Below are 20,964 nucleotides of genomic sequence, written 5' to 3'. Positions count from 1 at the left end.
GATACCTGGAAAAATGTTTTATTTTTAATGATTGTGTAACTCAACACGATAAAGATTTCTGCCGAGTTTCATAAATTTGTAATGAACCATTCATATCATAATAAATTTTTCCATAAACAAACATTCCGACATATATCTCCTAAAAAGATCAACTTTCGCATTCACAACATTAGTAGGACGCAATTCTTCGCCGAGCTTAGTAAAATCTACCAGTCTGTCATCTATCATCTATCATCTGTCTGCATGACATATGGGGATTGAAATGATTTATATACGTGAAAGTTTCCATGCAACCTCAATGAAACCGGTTTCTCAAAATTTTGTGAGGTGTATTTATATTTTATAATATTTAAATGTAATCAGGAAGTTAAATTATATCAATTACTTTTAATAATTATTTAAAATGGATGATACATTACACACCACTGGTTCAGTTGTGTTAGACCACCACGTGTTACCTCTGATATGAAACTTAATAAGATTTGGAAGATGTGCTTTGAATTACTTCTCGAACAACCCAATTACTTGTAATCTCTCTTTCGCTAAAGCTTCGTGTGAAAATACGGTACTTGGAAGTTGTTAACATCTATTAAGGCCACTTCCAAGCAAGCTTGCCGTGTTTATTTATACCACAAATTCCAAATTTCTATATATTATGTACAAAAACTTTACCTACTGTAAATCAATTTTTCAGTTGAAATTGAAATTTTTTTATCATTACACTTATTGGAAAAGAAGAAAAGATCTGCATTAAAATGTATTTCCATCAGTTCAATTTGAAACTTAATGAAGAAAAGCTGGAGGCTTAGCATTCAATTAATTGGGTCCTCTTGATGGATTCTCAATTAATTAAAAAGGACTCCTCAAGATAAATGCAAACATCAATTCTAACTCGATAATTACCATAGTGGTGGGAGAACCTTCAAAATTAATAAGATTGAGGATCCAATGGTTCCTATTGACGAGGTTATAAATCTCACTTTGATTAGTTCGTGCACATAATTATAGAAGTTGATACAATCCAGATTTTCTAACATAGAATACGGCAACTTGTAAATATTTAAATTTGATTTGTTAGTATTTCATTATGGAGGAAATGTAAAGTGTGATTAAAATACATATTAGAACACTTATTATTTTAACAATTAAAATTAAAAAAAGAAAACTTTTAATAGAGGCAACGAGCCAAACAGCTAAGAAAAACCAAGTTACATGCTTATAAGCATACAACTTGGTATGCTTATATATATATAATTTAATTTCAATAAACATTGAATCGCAAAAAGTACTTGCTCCGCCGGGAGTCTTATTTAAACGCATATGTGACAGATACGGTCAAATACAAAATAATTGAATCGGAAAAGGTAAGCGCTCTGTGGTGTAATGGTAGCACATTCACCCGGCAAGTGAGAGATCCGGGTTCGACTCCCGGCGGAGCAAGTACTTTTTGCGATTCAATATTTTTTGCGATTCAATGTTTATTGAAATTAAATAAGGCAATTGCCATTTATACAATTTGATGTATATATATATATATATATATATATATATATATATATATATATATCTGTATACAGCACAGATTGGATTTCGGCTTCTAGTCGATAATGTATCTGTAGTTTTAATTACTAAATTTGTAATAAATATGGGCTTATATAGAATACAAAGACAAAATCACAAGTATCAATGATAACAATTTTAAACCGAGTAGGTATTAATTCCTAAATTTTGAACGCGTATTATACTTAGATCGTATTTACTAGCCTATAAAACTTTAAAAATAGGGAAAAACGACAATACTTTTTTAATTAAAAGAATTAAGAAAATTCTAAATCACCTTGCTTTTGAGAATATTAAGTGTTCTCGGAATCAGTTATAGTCATGTATGTACCAGTTAATTTTAAATTTTAAGCTTCAATGAATATAATTTTAGGTCTTATCCGAATGACGCCTTACTTACAAGAAGATTTCAGTAAATATTACAAAAATAACCGCTAAAGATTAAAGAACCTATTATTATATAAAAATCTTATGATTGTTGCAACCATATCGACATGTCCTTTGAGTTCCATCATCCTTTCAGACTACGGATTTACTTCCGACCAGTTGTGGGAAACCTTGGTGAACAAATTTCAAGATTTAGTTTTATTTTTCTGATACCTGAATTATGACTCTTTTATAACTATTACATTAATATATTCAACTGTGCGTTTTAAAACTCAATCAAGTGATTATCACACTCAAAATTTTTGCATATGTTGCATAAATAATCATCCACTTAAATTATATCCACCCATCTTTAGAATGCCACGAGACTACTAGAATACACAAGAAGTATAAAAGTGAAAAGATAGTAGACACGAGACTATACCAGTATTATAAAATTGCAGTAAGAGATTGCGAACATTTGTTTTATTTATAATAAGTAAATATCGGTTTCACCCGTGTGGAGTTGCTGGTCTCCCATCGGGCGCCATCCCCGGGTGGTGGATAGGGGAATGCTCACCAGATATGGCGGGTACCGGGGAAATAAAATACCCGGGGCGAACCAAAACTAGCAAAGCTGCTGCCTTGTTGAGGAAATGGACCCTAAAGGCTAGGGGAAGACAACCTTACAAAAATCACCTGGTCCTCCAGGTTGGGGGTTTTGAGTAATGGGCTTGCTCCTCATCTCTCTAGAAAATCTTTTTAAACTGCAAAAAGAAGTCATAGTACGCCCTCGGAACGGACCAAATTCAATCAGGAAACGACACTTGCAACGAAAACGGTTAATGAATTTTGGATGCTGGAATATTCAAGGTTTGAGAATCAAAGGAGGGAGAGGTCTTCCAAGAATTACAAAAGCAAAACATGGATGTAGTGGTTCTAGACGGAAACAAAGAAAAAGGGACATGGAAATGAAGTTACAGGAGATTACATACATTTTTAAGTGGTGTGGATAAGGAGAAAAGGGCTAAAGTAGGAGTTTCAATAGTCATAAATAAGAAGTTTAGAAAAGGTTTATATCAGGAAACTGGACTGCGATAAGTGAAAGAATAATGCTGGTAGAAATGAAGGGTAAAGGGGATGTGATATACACAATCATTGGCTTATACGCTCCTACGGAGGATGCTACACTTGAAGTGAAAGATGAATTTTTATGGGAAAATTACAGAAGTTTTTAGATGGCATGGGGCAGAGAAATGAAATAATCATTATGGGTGATTTAAATGGAAGAACAGGTAGGAGAGTAAAAAGATGAAGTAGTTGGGCGTTTTTGGGGAAGATACAATTAATGATAACGGCTTGAGGTTAATAAGATTATGTCAACAATATGACTTTAGAATTCAGAATGGTTTCTTTCAACACAAGCAGATCCATAGATTCACATGGCAGCAAAATACTAAAGGCTTACGGTCAATAATTGACTATGTGATAACCAAGCAGGAATCTAGTATTAAGATATTGGATGTTCGAGTTTCAGAGAGGAGCAGTTTGTGGCTCAGATCATTTCCTTGTTAAGGCGAAAATTGTTTTGAAGGTAAGAGCTTCAGGAAATAGGAAAGAATTAGGAGAAGTCCAACTGCAGATAAAACAACAACTAGGTATAATATTGAATAGCTAGAAACATAGTTCAAATGTATTTTTTATACAAACTAGGTTGGCTGGAAAAATGACACAACCACAAGGTGTCCCAGAACAAATGTATGACCAACTGAAAAGCTTGTATCAATGAAGCAGCTAAGGAAGCATTGGGAGAAGAGGAAAACGAAAAGAAATGGAAGGAAAAGCTATTAGTGGAACGAAGAGATCAGGGGACTTGTAGAAGAGAAGAAGATAATTATATTTAACATGGCTCTCCACCAGTGATGGACCAGGACAGACAAGTATACAGGAGATGCTGCTAGCACCTGTGAAAAAAGAAGTAAAGAAGCTAAAGAATGACTTTTGGGACAGGAAATGTCTGGAAATTGATAGTATGATAGGAGGATCTAAGTCAAAAGCAGCCTGGGATGTTTTGAAAAACTTGAGAAAAAACAAAAAAGAATTATTGACGATCGACCCTATAGGACAAGAAAATTGGAAGAAGTATTATGAAGAATTGTTGACAGAAAACAGAAATGAGTTTTAAAGAAATATGATTTGACAAAAGAGAAAGTGTTGAATCCTACAGAACCCATTAGTGCAAAAGAAGTAAAAGATGTGATAAGAAAGATGAAGGGTAATAAAGCCCCAGGTCCTGGAGGTGTACCGGTTGAACTTTATAAGCATGCTCCAGAAGTGGTCATAGAATACTTGGTAACACTTTTTCAGAAATGTCTCGATGGTGAAGAAATACGTAAAGAATGGAAAATAGCTCACATAAGTTCACTATACAAGAAAGGTGACAAAAAGAATTGTGCAAACTATCGTGGGCTCAGTGTTACAGCTTCAACTGGTAGACTGTATGGGCGAATACTTAGAGATAGGATAGAACAAGAAATAACTGATAAAGAAGAGCAGAATGGTTTCAGGCCAGGGAGGTCCTGTATTGACAATGTCTTCTGCCTAAAAACAAATGATTGAGAAAACCTTAGCACATAATGCTGAATTACATATAGCCTTCATTGACCTGAAGAAAGCTTATGACAGCATTACCTATAAAAAGATTATGGGAAGCCTTGGAGAACAGTGAAATAAATATCAAATATATAAAATGCTGTGAAAAACATGTATGAAGGTAATATGAGTTGCGTTAAGATCAGAGGAAAAAATGTCTGATACTTTTTATGTGAATAAAGGTTTGAGGCAAGGATGTTGTGTGTCACCTACTCTGTTTAAAATTTATTTAAGTGCAGCATTAGAGAGGTGGTGTAGGAAATGTCAACAAATGGGAGTCCCTTATGGGAAGAGATCAAATTTTTAACCCTTTAATTTTGCTGACGATCAGGTTGTAGTTGTTGAAGATGAAGAGGATTTGGAGTACATGCTAAGGAAACTTACAGAGGAGTATGAAGGATGGGGGCTTGAAGTGAACATGGACAAGACGCAATATTTGGTTATCGGGAGAGAAGGAAGAGACCTGAACATAAATGGAAATGTAATAAAGAATGTGGACGAATATAATTATTTAGGATGTAACCATAACAAGTGATGGAAGAGATGAAAAAGATATCATGAACAAAGTCACAAAGGGAAAAATCTATAGTTAGTCAGTTTAAATTATATACTGTGGAATCTTAATATAAGAAAGGACATAAAGAGAAGGATTTATGAATCAATCATCGAAAGTACAGTAACGTATGGTGCAGAAGTATGGACAATAACTCAAAAGTTGAAGAAAAGAATAGAGACAGTAGAAAATAGTTATTGGAGAAGGTGCTTGTAGACTGACATTAGAAGATAGAGTTCCAAACGTGACAATAAGAGAGATAATGAATGTTCAATCATCATTACGGACAATATAGAGAGAAAACAGTTACAATTGGTATGGTCACATGAGAAGAATGAATGAAGATAGGATCCCTTGGAAAGTATGGAATTGGAGACCAACAAGGAATAGGGAAAGAGTATCCTTTCCATACAACCTAGGTTAATGTGGAAAGATGGAATAGAGAAAGCCATGCAAAGAAGAAACATTGAAGAGGATGCATGGCTAATGCAAGAGACAATGGCGTATTGACTGCGACAAACGGCCAGAATAGCTGTAAAGTCGCCGTAAGTAAAGTAAAAAATATCGGTTTCATACATTATAGTTTTTATAGGTATTGACTAATTTATTTTGTTTTAATAAATTTAAGGTTTGCTTGAATGCATTATAAAGTTGTAGGTTTCGTACGTGTTATAACAAGTATGAAAAAGGGTTTCACTTAAATTAATGTCTTATAATGTTCAGTCATGGTGTAATGTTACGTCAGACAACTTCCCTTCAGTATTTTAAGTGCAGTAACTATGTTTTAAGCTGTAAATATTAGGGTTAAGCATATCATGTTTAAAGTACCTAAACGTGTTCCGCAAAATATAACATTTTTACAGTAGATATTTGTTTATGCCAAACTTCTCATTAACGTAACAAGACATTATTCACTATTCCCTGAAAATATTGCACGTTTGACTGTACGCAATCTGCAATTTAAATGGGGAACATTCCGAGACATGTTGGCGTGGTTCCAACCTGCTATGTAGAGTTGGTAAGTTGCTAAGGAGAAGGTCTTTCCAACTACAAGTAGGATACTTAGCGCTGAGCCCTCCGACAAGCAGGCTGCTAACTTTGGAGCAACGAATATTTGGGTGGAAAACATCTTCTACCATTATTACTTATACGACTTTCTTTGATTCATTTAACACACTTGTGATTATATGTCCAAGAAATATTATAAGGTTAAAAACTAAATTGTTTTCAGTAAATACCATCCTTGCAAATGATAATAAGTGCATGAAAACTGATTTGAAATATTCTCCCTTTCGTTAATTTGAATGTACTAACTAACTGTACATCGTAAGTAACTCGTACATCGCACCACTTTGTGCGTAACAGTCTTAGCTTAGTTTGTATGCAAATGTATACTCAATTTGTTTACAATTCTTGTCATTATGATTACCCCATAAGAGCAATCTAAGTTTTCGTTATTGCTCAGCCATTACCAACATTGACCTTGATGTTGTCTATAAATAAAAGAAGCTTTCTTATAAAAACTGTTTAATAAGTCCAAATAAAAGAAAGAAATTTTTCAACAACATTCTCTCTCTCTCTCTCTCTCTCTCTCTCTCTCTCTATATATATATATATATATATATATATTCAGTGTTTATTACTAAAACTTTCTAAAGCTAAACAAAAATGCCACTTATGGCTTAAATCAGTTATATTTCACGTCGTAATAGTATTTGCCTCTACAACCAAAAGAAAATATACATATTCGGTCTGAGAAGAATACTGCAATAAAAAAAGTGTCTACTATCGACCATTGTAATTAACTTTCAGTACACTGTAATTAAATTTAAGCCCCTACAGATGGTTGATGTTAATGAAAATGCTTTTGTATATCATTATAAGCGATGAGACATATGTGTGTAATATTTCATGTTTCTATGTAATTGGAAAGCAGAAAAAAATGTAATAACTATGGGCTGTAACCATATTCAACCTCTCTGAGTGGTTACACTGCATGAAAAAATCTTTTCTTTTACTATTGAGACATGAAAAATATAGGAATGTTTGAAAACAAAAATATATTTCTTCAAAGGGTTACGAACCTCACAAACCTACGAGTTGTTAAAATGCATTACACATTCTTTATTTGTCTTTTGAGAGCATAAGGCATATCCATTTACAATTTTATTGTTATAAGTCATCGGGAGGTAGAAAAATAAAAATAAAATCGTAGTTCTTCTATATGTGGGTTAATATTTATGAAACTACAAGACAAGTGTGTGTCAAATTTCCACTTTCTAGGACATCAAGACGTTGATAACTAACTTTGGTTCTTTTATGGGTTCCAAAGTTATTTTAACCCCTACGGATGTCGGATCTTTGTGAAAATGCTTAAGTCTTTCTGTTTCAGTCATGAGGCAAACATGTGCCTAAATTTTGACTTTGTGAAATATCGGGAAGTTGGAGAATTAGTGATAATTAGTGAGTGAGGGATTTGCCTTTAATATATAGAGATTCCCAATTTAATGTTCAGGTCTGGATTAGAGATAATAATACTACTATACTGTGGTGAAGGCATAAAAAATTCTGTTACATTATCCTTGGTTGCTTAAAATTTTGTTCAATCTATGTGATAAATTAAAATTTCATGACATAAAACATACAAAAGTCGCAGTCCAAGTTTAGCACGAAGGTTAGAGCTAAATATAATATTTAACCCATATTTCATTTCCTAAAATTTACAATGGCTCTGTAAATTGTAATATTCTACTTGATATGATCCAACTAAACGTATTAGTATCCGCACATTGCACGAGATATATTCTCAAACAATCCACAAATCACTCTACGTTTACGCCATGTTTGTTTCGTTGAGGAATGTTTCAACTGAACAAAGCTTTTCTGCTCAACGGTTGTTCTGGCATTCCTTGATTGAATGGATTTCACACTGAAAAGAAAACATTAATCGTTATTAAGTAAATTTATAGAAAAAAATACATACAACATTTCACTGGTTGAACTTTCAAGATTATGTTCTTCATTTACTTAAAAATGCCAACCTCCAATCATCTTCTTATTACATTTACTCACTTTATGTGTAATTTACAAGTAATAGAAAGACCTGTTGTCAAAAGATTACAGTTTTTACTTGTGCTGGTGATCATTGGAAGATGGATTGATAACATTTTGCATCTTGACAACATTTCAAAAGTAATTTCGTGTTATTATTGTTTTCAAATTTACGGAGTAACGACTTCATATTAGACTATTTGATAATAGGATTAAATACGTATAATATAAACAGAATAATAACCCCAATATTAAACTATACATTTACACTTTTATAAGTATTTTATCAGCAGTGTTCGGGCTCATAGATATTAAGCGAGACAACTTGTTCTCAATAAAGTAATCTGTTTATAAAGTATTTAACCATAGACTAAATAAAACCAATAGCTGTAGCGTAGGTAAACGCAACGTGAAATCAAGAAAATGTTGCACCTAAGACAAGATGGCAGCGGCCGAACTTGAGTCATTCAGTGTCGTCAGAACGCCCTACTTCGCTCTCAGCAGGTGTACATCTCTCACTCTTATATCACGTACTGTCTATGTGCGTACTTCACGGACCACAGACACTGCTAACTGATCGCACTCTGAAGTGTACTTAGAATGTTATAGTTTATTGCATTTACTCGTTTAATCGAATCGTGCCTTCATGCGTTGCGTACGGTTTTGTAAACAGAGGAATAATATAAGAAGTTACATACCATGTAATGTGCACAGTAAGATTATGAATGGATTTGTTTAAAACTGTATTTTAATTACATATGAGCCAAAAATATGACTATGATACTATATTACCTACATCCTAGTATTGTTTAAGTTAAATATATTTGTTCTGTGAATCTTTACAAATAACACAATAAAGTAGGCTACTCGATTGAGTATAGCCTACAAGGTATTTTAGACCACTTGTAAAGTATGCGAAGTAATCAGACAAATTCAGATTTTAATTTTTAAATTGAAACGTATATTTTGATCCTTAAAAATTAAGATGTAGTAATATTACCAATTGCCAAAAATGCATATGATTAGAACATTTTCTTTCAAAACCCTTATTGATGACCTATTTCATTTAGACACACTGAAGAAATAATAATTAACGCATTTAACCATATTGGTTTGTTATGTTTAATATTTCTTAAAAAATTAGATTTTTTTGAATTCCAGGAGCATTGGAGCTAATTGGAGCTAAGTACAGCAAACAAGGTTTGTACTCGTGTGGTTATGAAAAATATTATTTTTTTACTGAAGAAAAAATACAGATATTTTAAACCTAATAAAAATATCCAAACAAAACTTTTATCAAAAAGAAAAATATCAGATCGTTGGCTTTTTCGTATGAATTCAAAATACATTGGAAATATATTGTGAAAACGTTAAGTATGGATTTAGTGACCTCTCTTAATGTAATTGTTTAATAAAAAAAAAAACAATTTGATTTCACACACATGATTTTAAAAATTAAAGTTAAATAAGAATGACCTGATTAGATAGCCTAGTTGATTTTCCATAAACACAAAAATTTCTTGATCTATGCATAATGTGTCTAGTTATATTATAAATACGCGTATGAGATAATGTGTTACTTTGATTGTAACTAATAATAACGATTCATCAAAGACCGATATCTGAGGTTCTCAAGAGAACTGTAGCATTCCAGCATATCGAGAAGCACCCGAATCGCGAGCTAAAACTCTCTCATCCAACCTAAAATATTGACCAAACTACGGCAGCTAAATATTAAAAAAATATGACTGAGACAGTTGAACTATCTGAAAAATTCCACCGTTTTTTTAACTCAACTGCAAAAAAATATTAGCTGACTTCATGTCATGTTTAAATACTTATATAAATGTTTGACTTACTAATATTTAAAATATAAAATATTTGTTATTTACCTTTTGATCGTGCCATTGGTGTCTTTGACAGAGATTCAAAACGTTATCTTTATTCTAACTAGGCTGGATCATAAGTTATTTGAAACAGGAGCATTGAAGAACATGGCTTCAACTGCAGTAATACTCGCTATATAGGTCTATGGTCAATAGCATGGTTATTCCATGTCTATGGTCTTATATTGGTTTTGGTTTCATGTGGTTTACGTATTTATTACTTTAATACCAGTTATGTAAATGAATAAATAACCAACTGGTTTTAAATTCTTTTGTGATTCAGTAAGAGTTTAATGTGTAATACCATTAAAACCTAACATATGTTTTATGATGACCATAAAACCTTTTTCGTTGACACGTTTAAAGTTAAAAATATTTGAACTGATCATTTATCATTGAAATTCGGTATACCGGTACCTATGTATTATAGTCTCAGGATTAACCCTAATACACTGGTGATGAAAATAATTTTGTTAAACTAATGTATAGGCCTATTTTAACTTAAGTAATATGTATGGATCTATATACGGGAAACAGTGTTAACATTAAAACACCGAAGGGACATTGCAAACTTTAAAACAGTTTAAAAATAAAGATGAAGGTTGAACTGAAATATGCAAATCCTTATATCCTTACAGTTTCTCATTACGGTTGTCACTTTCACGTCCTCCGAACCGGGAAACAATTTTAATAAATGCGGCACTGTTGGCTTCACTTTTAGAAGGGATGTAACCTTTTAATTTTAACTTATCTGTATTTTTGTGCAGTTATCATTCCTGTATGCATATTAAAAACTATGGTTGGATTTCTAAATGAGCAGCGTCTTCATGTTAGAGTATTTATCATATTACTCGTTTCGTCAATTCTCAATCTCACTCACATAGCCACATGCACGTAGCCATGTGAATCTTTTTACACTAAAAAAATTAAGTTGGTAATAGAAGTTAGTTAATTTCCATGAGGGTTGTTTTAACTAATTTTAAAATAAAAGTTTATGATGCGTTAACATTTTTTAGTATATTATGCTTTTATTTTACTCGTGTGGTATTAACTAAAGCATTATACAAGAGATTTCATGATATTCTACACTAATCTAATTAATACATTTTATGGATTAAAATGACCATGACGAAGATGGTATAAAGTCTCCACCAGTCACACATTCAGGCACAGAACCAACATGACCAGCCTGGTAGCTGTAGTGTGTCTGGTGGTGCTGGTCGGGGCAGACCATTACGACTTTGGATTTGGTTTCGGGGACCACGACTTTGGAGGACATAAACAACACCATCATGAACACGTCAAGACCATCACGTTGACCAAGAAGTTACCAGTGCCGTACCCCGTCACAGTGGAGAAGAAGGTGCCTTACCCCGTGAAGGTGCCAATTGACAAGCCGTACCCCGTACATGTATCCAAGCCGTACCCTGTCGATGTAGAGAAGAAAGTGCCTTACACAGCGAAGAAGCACATGCCATATCCTGTCAAAGTGCCTGTGGACAAACCTTACCCCGTCCAGGTGCCTGTAATCAAGCACGTCCCGTACACTTTAAAGAAGGTGTCGTACAAGGTGGAGTGCCTGTGGAGAAACCCGTGCCTGTGCCCAAGCCTTACCCTGTGTATGTGGAGAAGAAGGTGCCTTATACAGTAGAAAAGCCGGTGCCTTACCATATCATTGTGCCTGTCCACGTTCCTGTCCATCATCACGAGTATCTCACGAAATTTTCCAGACTATAGTTCCAAGCTTATTTGATTAGTTATTAAAATAGTTAATATATTAGAAGCTATTTTTGACCTTATAACTTACATAATAAAAGAAACCCAATCCCGTATGTGTTTTACTGTCGTTAATTGTTAAAATACTACATTCCTGTAAATTTCGTTTCTAGAAGATGGATTAAAATTAAAATTTAACAATAACTACTATGTCATGTGTTACGCAGCCGTTAAAGAAAAGAATAAATCTACCAAATATCTTTCGTTTTTAGCTAATAAAACTATATGTAAGACAACATCCAAAACGCTTTTTAAACAGAGCAGCAATATTTACAGCAGGCAATCTGTCAAGTCAAAACCAGCGTTTAATAAAACAATCTTATAATCTTTCTCGAACAACTTACTTACTTGGACGTGTATTCTCCTCTACGTGAAAATAGATCCCGTATGTTCTCCCGTTTCCATGGACATTCGGCTTCTCGCCATCCTATGCCACCTCTACCCTCCCCCACTCACAATTATAATCTAACAGACTAACGCATCCTGTGATTGGCCGGTATTGTCATACAATCAATCCACAGAATGGTAAAATAAAATTCATCCAATCAGAATACATAAAGTTGATTGGGAACACGATATTTTTTACTGAGTGATGCTATATGCTGTTTTAATTAAAACTTTGATAATATATTTGTTGCTTTTATGCTTTTATTTGAGAGTTAGTATGATATTTATTTTTGCGTATATATATATATATATATATATATATATATATATATATATATATATTTTGGCTGAGCTAATATAGCGAATATTTTACTTTGGCCCTATTGGTAACCTATTGTTGGCGAGATGATAACGGGAGTAGATACGTTTGTCACTTCAAACTCAATAAGAGATTGAAGAATGTGACTTAAAAACACATATGACCTAACTATTTAACACGTACTACATCATTTTATAGCTACTAGATGTGTAAACATTTATTATTTAAGCGATGATATGAAAGTGTCATGTGGTAAGATATGTCATGAGAGAATTTATATGTAGTCTTTAAATGTTGCAAAAAACTTCATTTATACACAGACATGAATGCTAAAATGGTGCGTGTCAAACCATATTATTTAGCTGAGCTTCAAGCCTTATTAGGATGACGCAATTTCTCTTTTTTTTCGTGGTTGAAAAACTTTCATTTCGTTTAATTGTCTGTTGTTCCATCTGACAATAACGAAATTAGTAATAGACATTTTCCATTGAACCTCAGAGAAGCTTGCTTTTCGACATGTGTTGTGGCGTACTCCTATCAAATTTTATTACGAAAATGTTTTTCAGAAAATGAAACTTAAACTCGACACTAGCCCGTCTGTAAACATGCTGTACAGTAAATGGTAAGGGATCCAATTATAGACTAACAAGTAACAATAATTTTCATATATTACTGTACAAATATTCAGTGCAATGTTAATCGTGTCCAATAATTACGAGACCGGGATACATTCATAATGTGTGGCGCTCATAAATACCAAATTTCAATCCGTGCCAACTCCATTATTTAATTAGTCAATCGGAAATGTGACCAGTGGGTGGTTCAATTAGTTATAGCTCGTTTTATGTTTGTTTTATTTACTAGTTTAATATATTCCGTGTCAAGGTTTTACACAAGATCTGACAAGGTTAATGTATCCTATGTTCCAATTCTAGTTTGATTTTTAAATCAAATTGTCTTGTAAGATCTAACGACTAAGACGACATCTTAAAGTATAACAATATTTACTATCGTTATTCATAAAAACTTAAATAGTACGTTTTAAAGATTAGAATTCATCCTGTTCTTCAGATGCCAACAAAATTCAACATTATGTTAAAACAAGAAGCCAAAATGTCAGTATCATTATTATCACCAACGTAGCAAATCCGAATTAAAATGCAAGTAACATTTTTACTAGTCTTAAGAAGAAAAACCACGAGACTGCACAACACAGGCGTAAGAAGAAACACGTAATGTGCACACCAGAAACAGAACAAAGTCAATATCAATACGTTTATGCAGCACACCTGAAACAATAATATCCTTGGCCACGTTTGGTATGAGAGAGGTAGGGACAGAGGCCTTCAGTATTAATATTTTGATCATAGTGTGTGACTTTTATTAGTTGAGATTTCTTAGATTGTTACAATAATTATAGGTTTTGGTTTTGCTTCTTCAGACTGGTGTGAATCTCAAGTGTATACTTGAATTACTTCGACGTAAAACTTTTTTCGAGCCAAAGTTTTGACTTTTTTGTAATATACAACAATGTCCTAAATACTTTTAACATTTCAAACGACCATCGTCAATAGTAATATTTTAATTAAGAAAGTAAAAGAGGAGGACATTTTTACTTTTTAATATTTTTAGGAGTAAAGCTATTCCTTTTTGTAACTTTTATTGTGATTTTCATTATAATGTGGAACGAATATAACGTAAGTTTTATCGTTGAAAACGGGTCAAACAAATGATAATTATTTAATACATCTGTGGATAGCTGAGAGTACAAATCGCATCTCTATGGCAATGCCCATATATATACAGATTTTAAATTTGTTATTTGTGTAATTTATTGTTTGCGTTACAATGTTACGATAGGGTTTGACAAATTACTCTTGACACGCCGCGAACGCACTATACGAATGTGTGGAATAGCGACTCAGGAGTCGTAATTACTAGGTTAGTTGTAGATTGAATGAAAACTTAGTTCTCTGTTTATCAGTTCAGTTATATACAATTAGAAGTCCGAAATGCACAATGAGTTGTTTATATTTTTGGTACCCGAATCTCAATCGCAGTATATTATTTGACACTGAATGTTTAAAACACCTGTGCTTTGAGCTGTATAACAAGTTTGGCGAGCTTTTGTATACAGTTGTTCTGATAAGTATGCTGTACCACCATTCACTGATCATTGTTAGGATTGAAACACTTAATTTGAAATGGATAAAATGTTTTGCCAATGTTTTTAAAATCTAGATTATTATTAAATCTAGAATTTAATATTAATAATGTGGTTTTACATAATACCGACTTACATTTTTATACTGAACATGTTTTGCAAACCGGACTGAAAAAATAAGGTCCTCAAGCATTGTATTGTGTCCTTGAAGAATTTGCTGATACATACAAATATAGGATGAATAATTGCAGTTTTCTTTGCAACTATTCTGAATGAATTAATAAATCTAAAAATAAAACTATGAACAGAATATGCTGCTTATTTACCCCATTTCGTTAATTAATAATCATTTAAATCATTGAACGACGCCTATAATATCCGCTTTTGTTATGAAACGAAAACAATACCGAATCCCATTAAACAATCAACAAATAGCAGATATGGTGATTATCGCGGGAAAGTCAATTACTATATAGGTTTATTACGCGTTTAACTAAAGGCGTAAATGTAGCGCTTATCACAGAAATTTATAGCATATAATATTGAAATTTACTTTTTTATTCCAGTATTGTTTTTCTTTCACATTCTATAGTTATCTGTGAGGCATAAGTTAAAGATTTAAAGGATGCACTCTTTCAAAATTTTTCTTGTAATGAAATGTTCATGAATAACAGAATATGGATAACAATTATTTGTTATTAGTAAAATCTCTATCTCTCTACATATATATATATATATATATATATATATATATATATATATATATCTATATCTGTGGTGATGTTGTGTGTGTGTGTGGTCGTGTGTGTGTGTGTAGTGTGTGTGTGTGTGTTCAAGTTCAAGTTCAAAATTCCTTTATTCAACAAAATTCTTTACAATATTACAAAAAATACAATTTTACTCCCAGTGCGCTTCAGTCAGCGCGTGCGGGAGTGGAGTTGATGAATGCAGTCTATTTCAGTCCATTTTCACACCACTTGCTGTACATATCAAATTATACCATGTAATTACTGATCTTAAATATACCCATTTATATTTATCCAATTTCAATTAATTTAAAGGTCTATAAACATGCAATATAAGTAAATACATAACTAAACATGCATTATTTGTTAATATTTCTGCAGTGCAGGACCATACAACATATGTCCTTTAAATTTAAAAAAATTTTAATTATCATACATAACGCCAACAACAAATGAATTAAACGTAACAGAAATATTATAAATATAAATATCAAAACAAACAATGCAATAAATATAAATAAATTTTTATATATATAATATTTATAATATATATTATATATATATTTATATATATATATATATAACAGGGTTAAATAAATAAATAAGTAAACATTAACAGGCTAAATAAATTAAATTAAGTAAAATATTAACGGGTTAAATCAATTAAATAAGTAAATATTAACAGGCTCTAAATAAATAAATATGCTAAATAAATAAATCCCCCCCACCCCCTAGTAAAATATTAAACAGGCTAAATAAATAAATAAATTATATATTTATCAACATGCCAATAAATAAATAAAACAAGAATAAAGAGTTAACAGTTTGCTATAGGCATGAAATAAAACCAAACAACAATGACACACAGTAACTAGGCTGCATATCTGGCAGTTTTGCTTACAAACTCAATTGCTTTCATCTTTACTTTTGGCTTCTTTTCAAAATATAATATTTTGGCCACTTTGCGTCAAGAACCTATTATATATCTGAGGTCCCAGATAGCAAAACTGATGCCTGCTGCGTTCTTTTGTTAACAAATAGGTTATTTTTAACAAGCAGGTTTTGACTAGAATCTAGTATAGCGATTTAATTTTGTCTAAATTTCAAATTGGCCAAGATATTTCTTGAATATGCATGATTACTGAGTACTGATAAAGCTGTCTAAATCTAAAAAATATTATTTTCTACAAATAAGTGGCTCATTTTTATCCATGTGCTTTACATTGTAAATTATTCTGAGAGCATTCCTTTTTTTCATAACTATTGGTATTTAAATTAAGTTGTGAAGGTCCCCCCATAGTGCACAATACCAAACCTCAGTAGGCTCTCAAACCAGGAAAGATAGACATTTTTTAATTGATAATCTGTATGCAAAATCCCTCAGGTGATAAAGAACATAGTTTACTTTTCTAAGCTTTTTTATGACAGGAAATTTATATTGGTGATCCACATTTAAGACATTTATCTATGTACAAACCTAAATACTTCACACAATCTACTACTTCTATATTACTACAATAACAAACTATATATGCCATTGGTGCTTGTGACAAAATAAATTATATTCATTTCTTAAAAATTCATTGAAGTGTGATGATCAAAAAATATTAAGCATTTAGATTTACTATGTTAATTAAAATTTTATTGTTTGATAACCAATTAGAAATTTTAGTCCAGATTCTTTTGCAATTTTGAATTTTAATGCCTCTCTGTTATATGCAGAGCACACTAATGCAGTGTCATCAGCATATGCAAAAATACCGATGAGTACAATTCCAAGTCCAAAAGATCATTTATGTAAACTAAAAACATTAATGGGGCCAACACCCTCCCTGAGCTTGTGCCGTGGTATAATTTCTAGAGGACTACTCAAAAACTTTGTTTATTTTTTACCACTTGCCTCCTACCTTTGCAGAAGGATTCCAGCCAGGAGAGAGCGAGACCACCAAAACCATAGTGCCTGAATTTTTTCAGTAAAATTTTCTATGTCCAATACATCAAATGCCTTTTGGAAATCCATATAAACGGCCATAGTGTAACTATAATTATGTGATGGTTTAACAATCTTGCGGTTACATGCTTTTCTATGGCTATGTGTGTGTGTGTGTTGGTTGTGTGTGTGTGTGTGTGTGTTGTGTGTGTGTGTGTGTGTGTTATGTGTGTGTGTCTTGTGTGTGTGAGTTCGTGTTGTTCAAAGTTCAAAGTTCAAAGTTCAAAAATGCTTTATTCACAAATATTTTGTTTTACATATATGGGCATTTACATTATCCCATGCGCTCAAGCGCGTGCGGGATGACAAATCATTATTATTGTTCAATATTGCAAACTGTGTATGAGCCAGTCTTTTGGAATTCATTACATTACAGCATTAACAAAAATTAATCTTAATATTATCAACAGCACTAATCTGACATAATGAACACCTGAAATTATCAATAACCCAAATACATGCCAAGATCTACAATTAGTGTTCCCTAATTTAATTCTCCTATAAACTTCCATTTCTATTACTTTTACTTCAATTTACTCACCACACATCATTTATATTAGTTTTATATTTTTAACAAAAGACCATCCACCTAGACTGTATAAATCAAAAAAAAAAAAATTGATAGATTTATAAATAAACAAAACCAATTTTTAACTATTTTGTAACAATAATTAACATTCTTATAAACATCTAGGAATCATAAGCAATAATATAAAACATTATTTCCAATCAACAACAATAAACTTTAAATAAATAACAATAACATATAACAAACTTAAGATCTATTTAACGAAAATATACTTTGAACAAACTTGTGTGTGTGTGTGTGTGTGTGTGTGTGTGTGTGTGTGTGTGTGTGTGTGTGTGTGAGTGTGTGTGTGTGTGTGTGTGTGTGTGTGTGTGTGTGTGTGTGTGTGTGTGTGTGTTGTAATTTTTGAACCTCTTAAAAATGTATACTGAAATAATAAGTATTTTAACCATGTTTATTTTAAATTTAATATTGCAAGTGGGTTTAATTATATCAGCAGTGGTTGTACGGACAGTATTCCTCGTCTCTGTCTAAATAGTTCAATTGTTGCTTAAATTGTTAGTGTCCGACTTGAAGCCTTCAAAACATTGCTCTTTAAACTTACAAGTAAAATTATTTTGAAACAAATCAGATTAGTAACCTTCAATTATTTTCTGGAGTCTTTAAAATGTCATTAAAGAATGATACGTCAACGATATACTCATGTTTTAAAATTGTTGACAAACGTTAAGATTAAAACATAAAACTATAAGTGCAATAAATACCCTGTATTTAAAGTTCAAGCGACAAAAATATTTTTTTACGAACTGTCGGAATAGTACAAGCGAAAGGACGCCAAATAAAAATTGAGTAAATAATTCATAATGTGTAGTCATAAATTCAGCCTTAAATCTATTTAAAATTGTATAATATATATCCATTACATTTGTATAAGTGGTAATAGTTAAAATAATTTAATAGAAATCGGATTTAGCTATTTTTCACTATGCTCTAGGCAACATTTATACGGGTTCTGTAGTGAATAATATAAGCTAGATCGAGGAGGGGAAACAGAACTTAGTCTAATTTCACAGATAACTGAGATTTAAACACAGTCTGGAGTTATGCAAGGGCAGGAATGTAACGAAGCGTACGTTATGTTGTTTTCTAACAATAAGAGAAACCACATGATATGATAGTCTCGGCCGTAATGTTTCCATTCTCCAGGGAAATGCAAAAGAAAGCATTGTGAATATAAAGGAATGCTGTACGTGCTACTGAAAATACTAAAACCGTATAGATCATTTCGTATGAGGCTATTTATTGTAAGTTGAAATGAAATACAAAAATAAGGTTTTATATGATTAATTTCATAGTAAACAATACATATAAACTATTGTATACTAAATAAATAACTTATTGAAAAAAATATAATCACACGATTATAAATGTATTCTTCTTATAGCTTTTACAAAATTATATTATTTGTCATGTAAAGCAAAAATAAAATTTTTATTGCACTTTTATTCACATTTAAATACACTAACAAAGGTATGTATATTAGGGTAGAGTGAAAACACTACCCTCAAATGTTTTTTGTTGTTGCTATTTTCATACCGTATATCTGTCAAACACGGTCTTGTGTACATCAGGTTTAAAATCTGACTGAATTAATAATGTATTGAGGTTTCTCAAGACTATTGAAATAGTAAATTTTACGCTTTATTATATCATTAAGCGACATTTTGCGTAAATATATTTTAATCATGAATGTAACAAATTTTTCATTTTAATGGCACGTTAAACTACTAATAAATGACCTTAATCTAATCTGTAAACATTTGTATCTCCTAAGGTAAGTTATTTTTGTTTACGATTACCATTAAACTGTTGTACGTAGTTGGTTTCGTTCGAGTTTCGTACTAACCCTTATTTAATACAACTTTTCTATTACTTTACAAATAAAACGAATGTCTCCTGGTGAACAGTATTGGATATGGTGGCGGCCGATCGATCACATGCCAGTAGCGATCACAGACTATAGCCAATGATGGAAGATGAACCTGCAATTGAGTTGCTTTTGACAAGTTCTTTTGCAGTTGTTTAGAGGAAGGTAGTATTTGTCCATCAGGGTCGGTGTCATACGGACATCCAGGTTCAGCGGGACAGTTATCTTTTTATTCTCCTGTTATAATTGAAGGTGGACATTGAAGAGATAGCGTTAGTAGTTATATCATACGGAATTTTTCTTTTTACTTTAACTCCACTTTTTCCACTTTATTTTTCTGTATTATTTGTATAAATATATAATTTTAAACCGAAGCTATTAATGCAATGGGCTTGTAGAGACTTTTAGACCAGCGAAAAAAAGGCTAGCAGTGTCAGAAAAATTACGATTTTATTAGGAATTTAATACCATACGTATAAAATATCCTTTGAAAACATATTTCCTAATAATTCGTAATAATGTCTGTTACAATATTTTATCTCTAAAAGTATTATGTTACTTCATAACTATGATAATGAATGGTTAAATACACTCATGAATTTAAATTAATTATGCATAAAAATAAATGTATGGTTACTGGATATTAACCAAATAAATAAAAAATGCATGCTTATTACTGAAAACTTGCAATCTTTTACTGTTACTGTGGGTTATAGACGGTTTATGTAGTGGTGTTCAGAGCATTTGTTTTGTACAGTCACATGATTGATGCTTGCTCCAGCCACCTTGATTTTTTTATATAACTGTTTCAACTTTATATCCACGTCTTTGATCAGCTCAACACCACATAATTATTTATTACATTTGTTTTAATTCTTTGTGCTTGCCTGATCTTATGCAAGTTTTCTGAAATCTGATGAAGAAGATTGAGTCCAATTATTCTCGAAACGTAGTTTTAATATTTTTGCAACATATACCGGTGACAAATGTGCAAAATCCTATAATCATTTCAAATTATCCATCACCAGTAATATACTTCAAACCAATAATATTATTTT

The 20,964-nt window shown here is 31.9% G+C and overlaps 2 protein-coding genes across 2 annotated transcripts in view; one reads left to right on the top strand and one right to left on the bottom strand.

Moving 5' to 3' along the window:
* The window catches only part of LOC124362458 (disks large 1 tumor suppressor protein-like), a 713,149-nt gene that overhangs the window by 281,867 nt on the left and 410,318 nt on the right, over positions 1–20,964 (bottom strand). The gene's annotated exons all lie outside the window — the stretch shown is intronic.
* LOC124363981 (titin-like) overlaps positions 1–20,964 on the top strand; it is a 122,527-nt gene that overhangs the window by 68,004 nt on the left and 33,559 nt on the right. Inside the window, exon 4 of the mRNA XM_046819252.1 lies at positions 11,432–11,703. Within this exon, the coding sequence (XP_046675208.1) occupies positions 11,432–11,703 (272 nt within the window). The remainder of the gene's footprint in view (positions 1–11,431; positions 11,704–20,964) is intronic.

Source organism: Homalodisca vitripennis, chromosome 5, assembly GCF_021130785.1.
Source record: "Homalodisca vitripennis isolate AUS2020 chromosome 5, UT_GWSS_2.1, whole genome shotgun sequence".
In the NCBI taxonomy this organism is placed as follows: Eukaryota; Metazoa; Arthropoda; class Insecta; order Hemiptera; family Cicadellidae; genus Homalodisca; species Homalodisca vitripennis.
The sequence above is the reverse complement of the archived record's forward strand: the minus strand, read 5'-3'. Positions and strand labels throughout refer to the sequence as shown.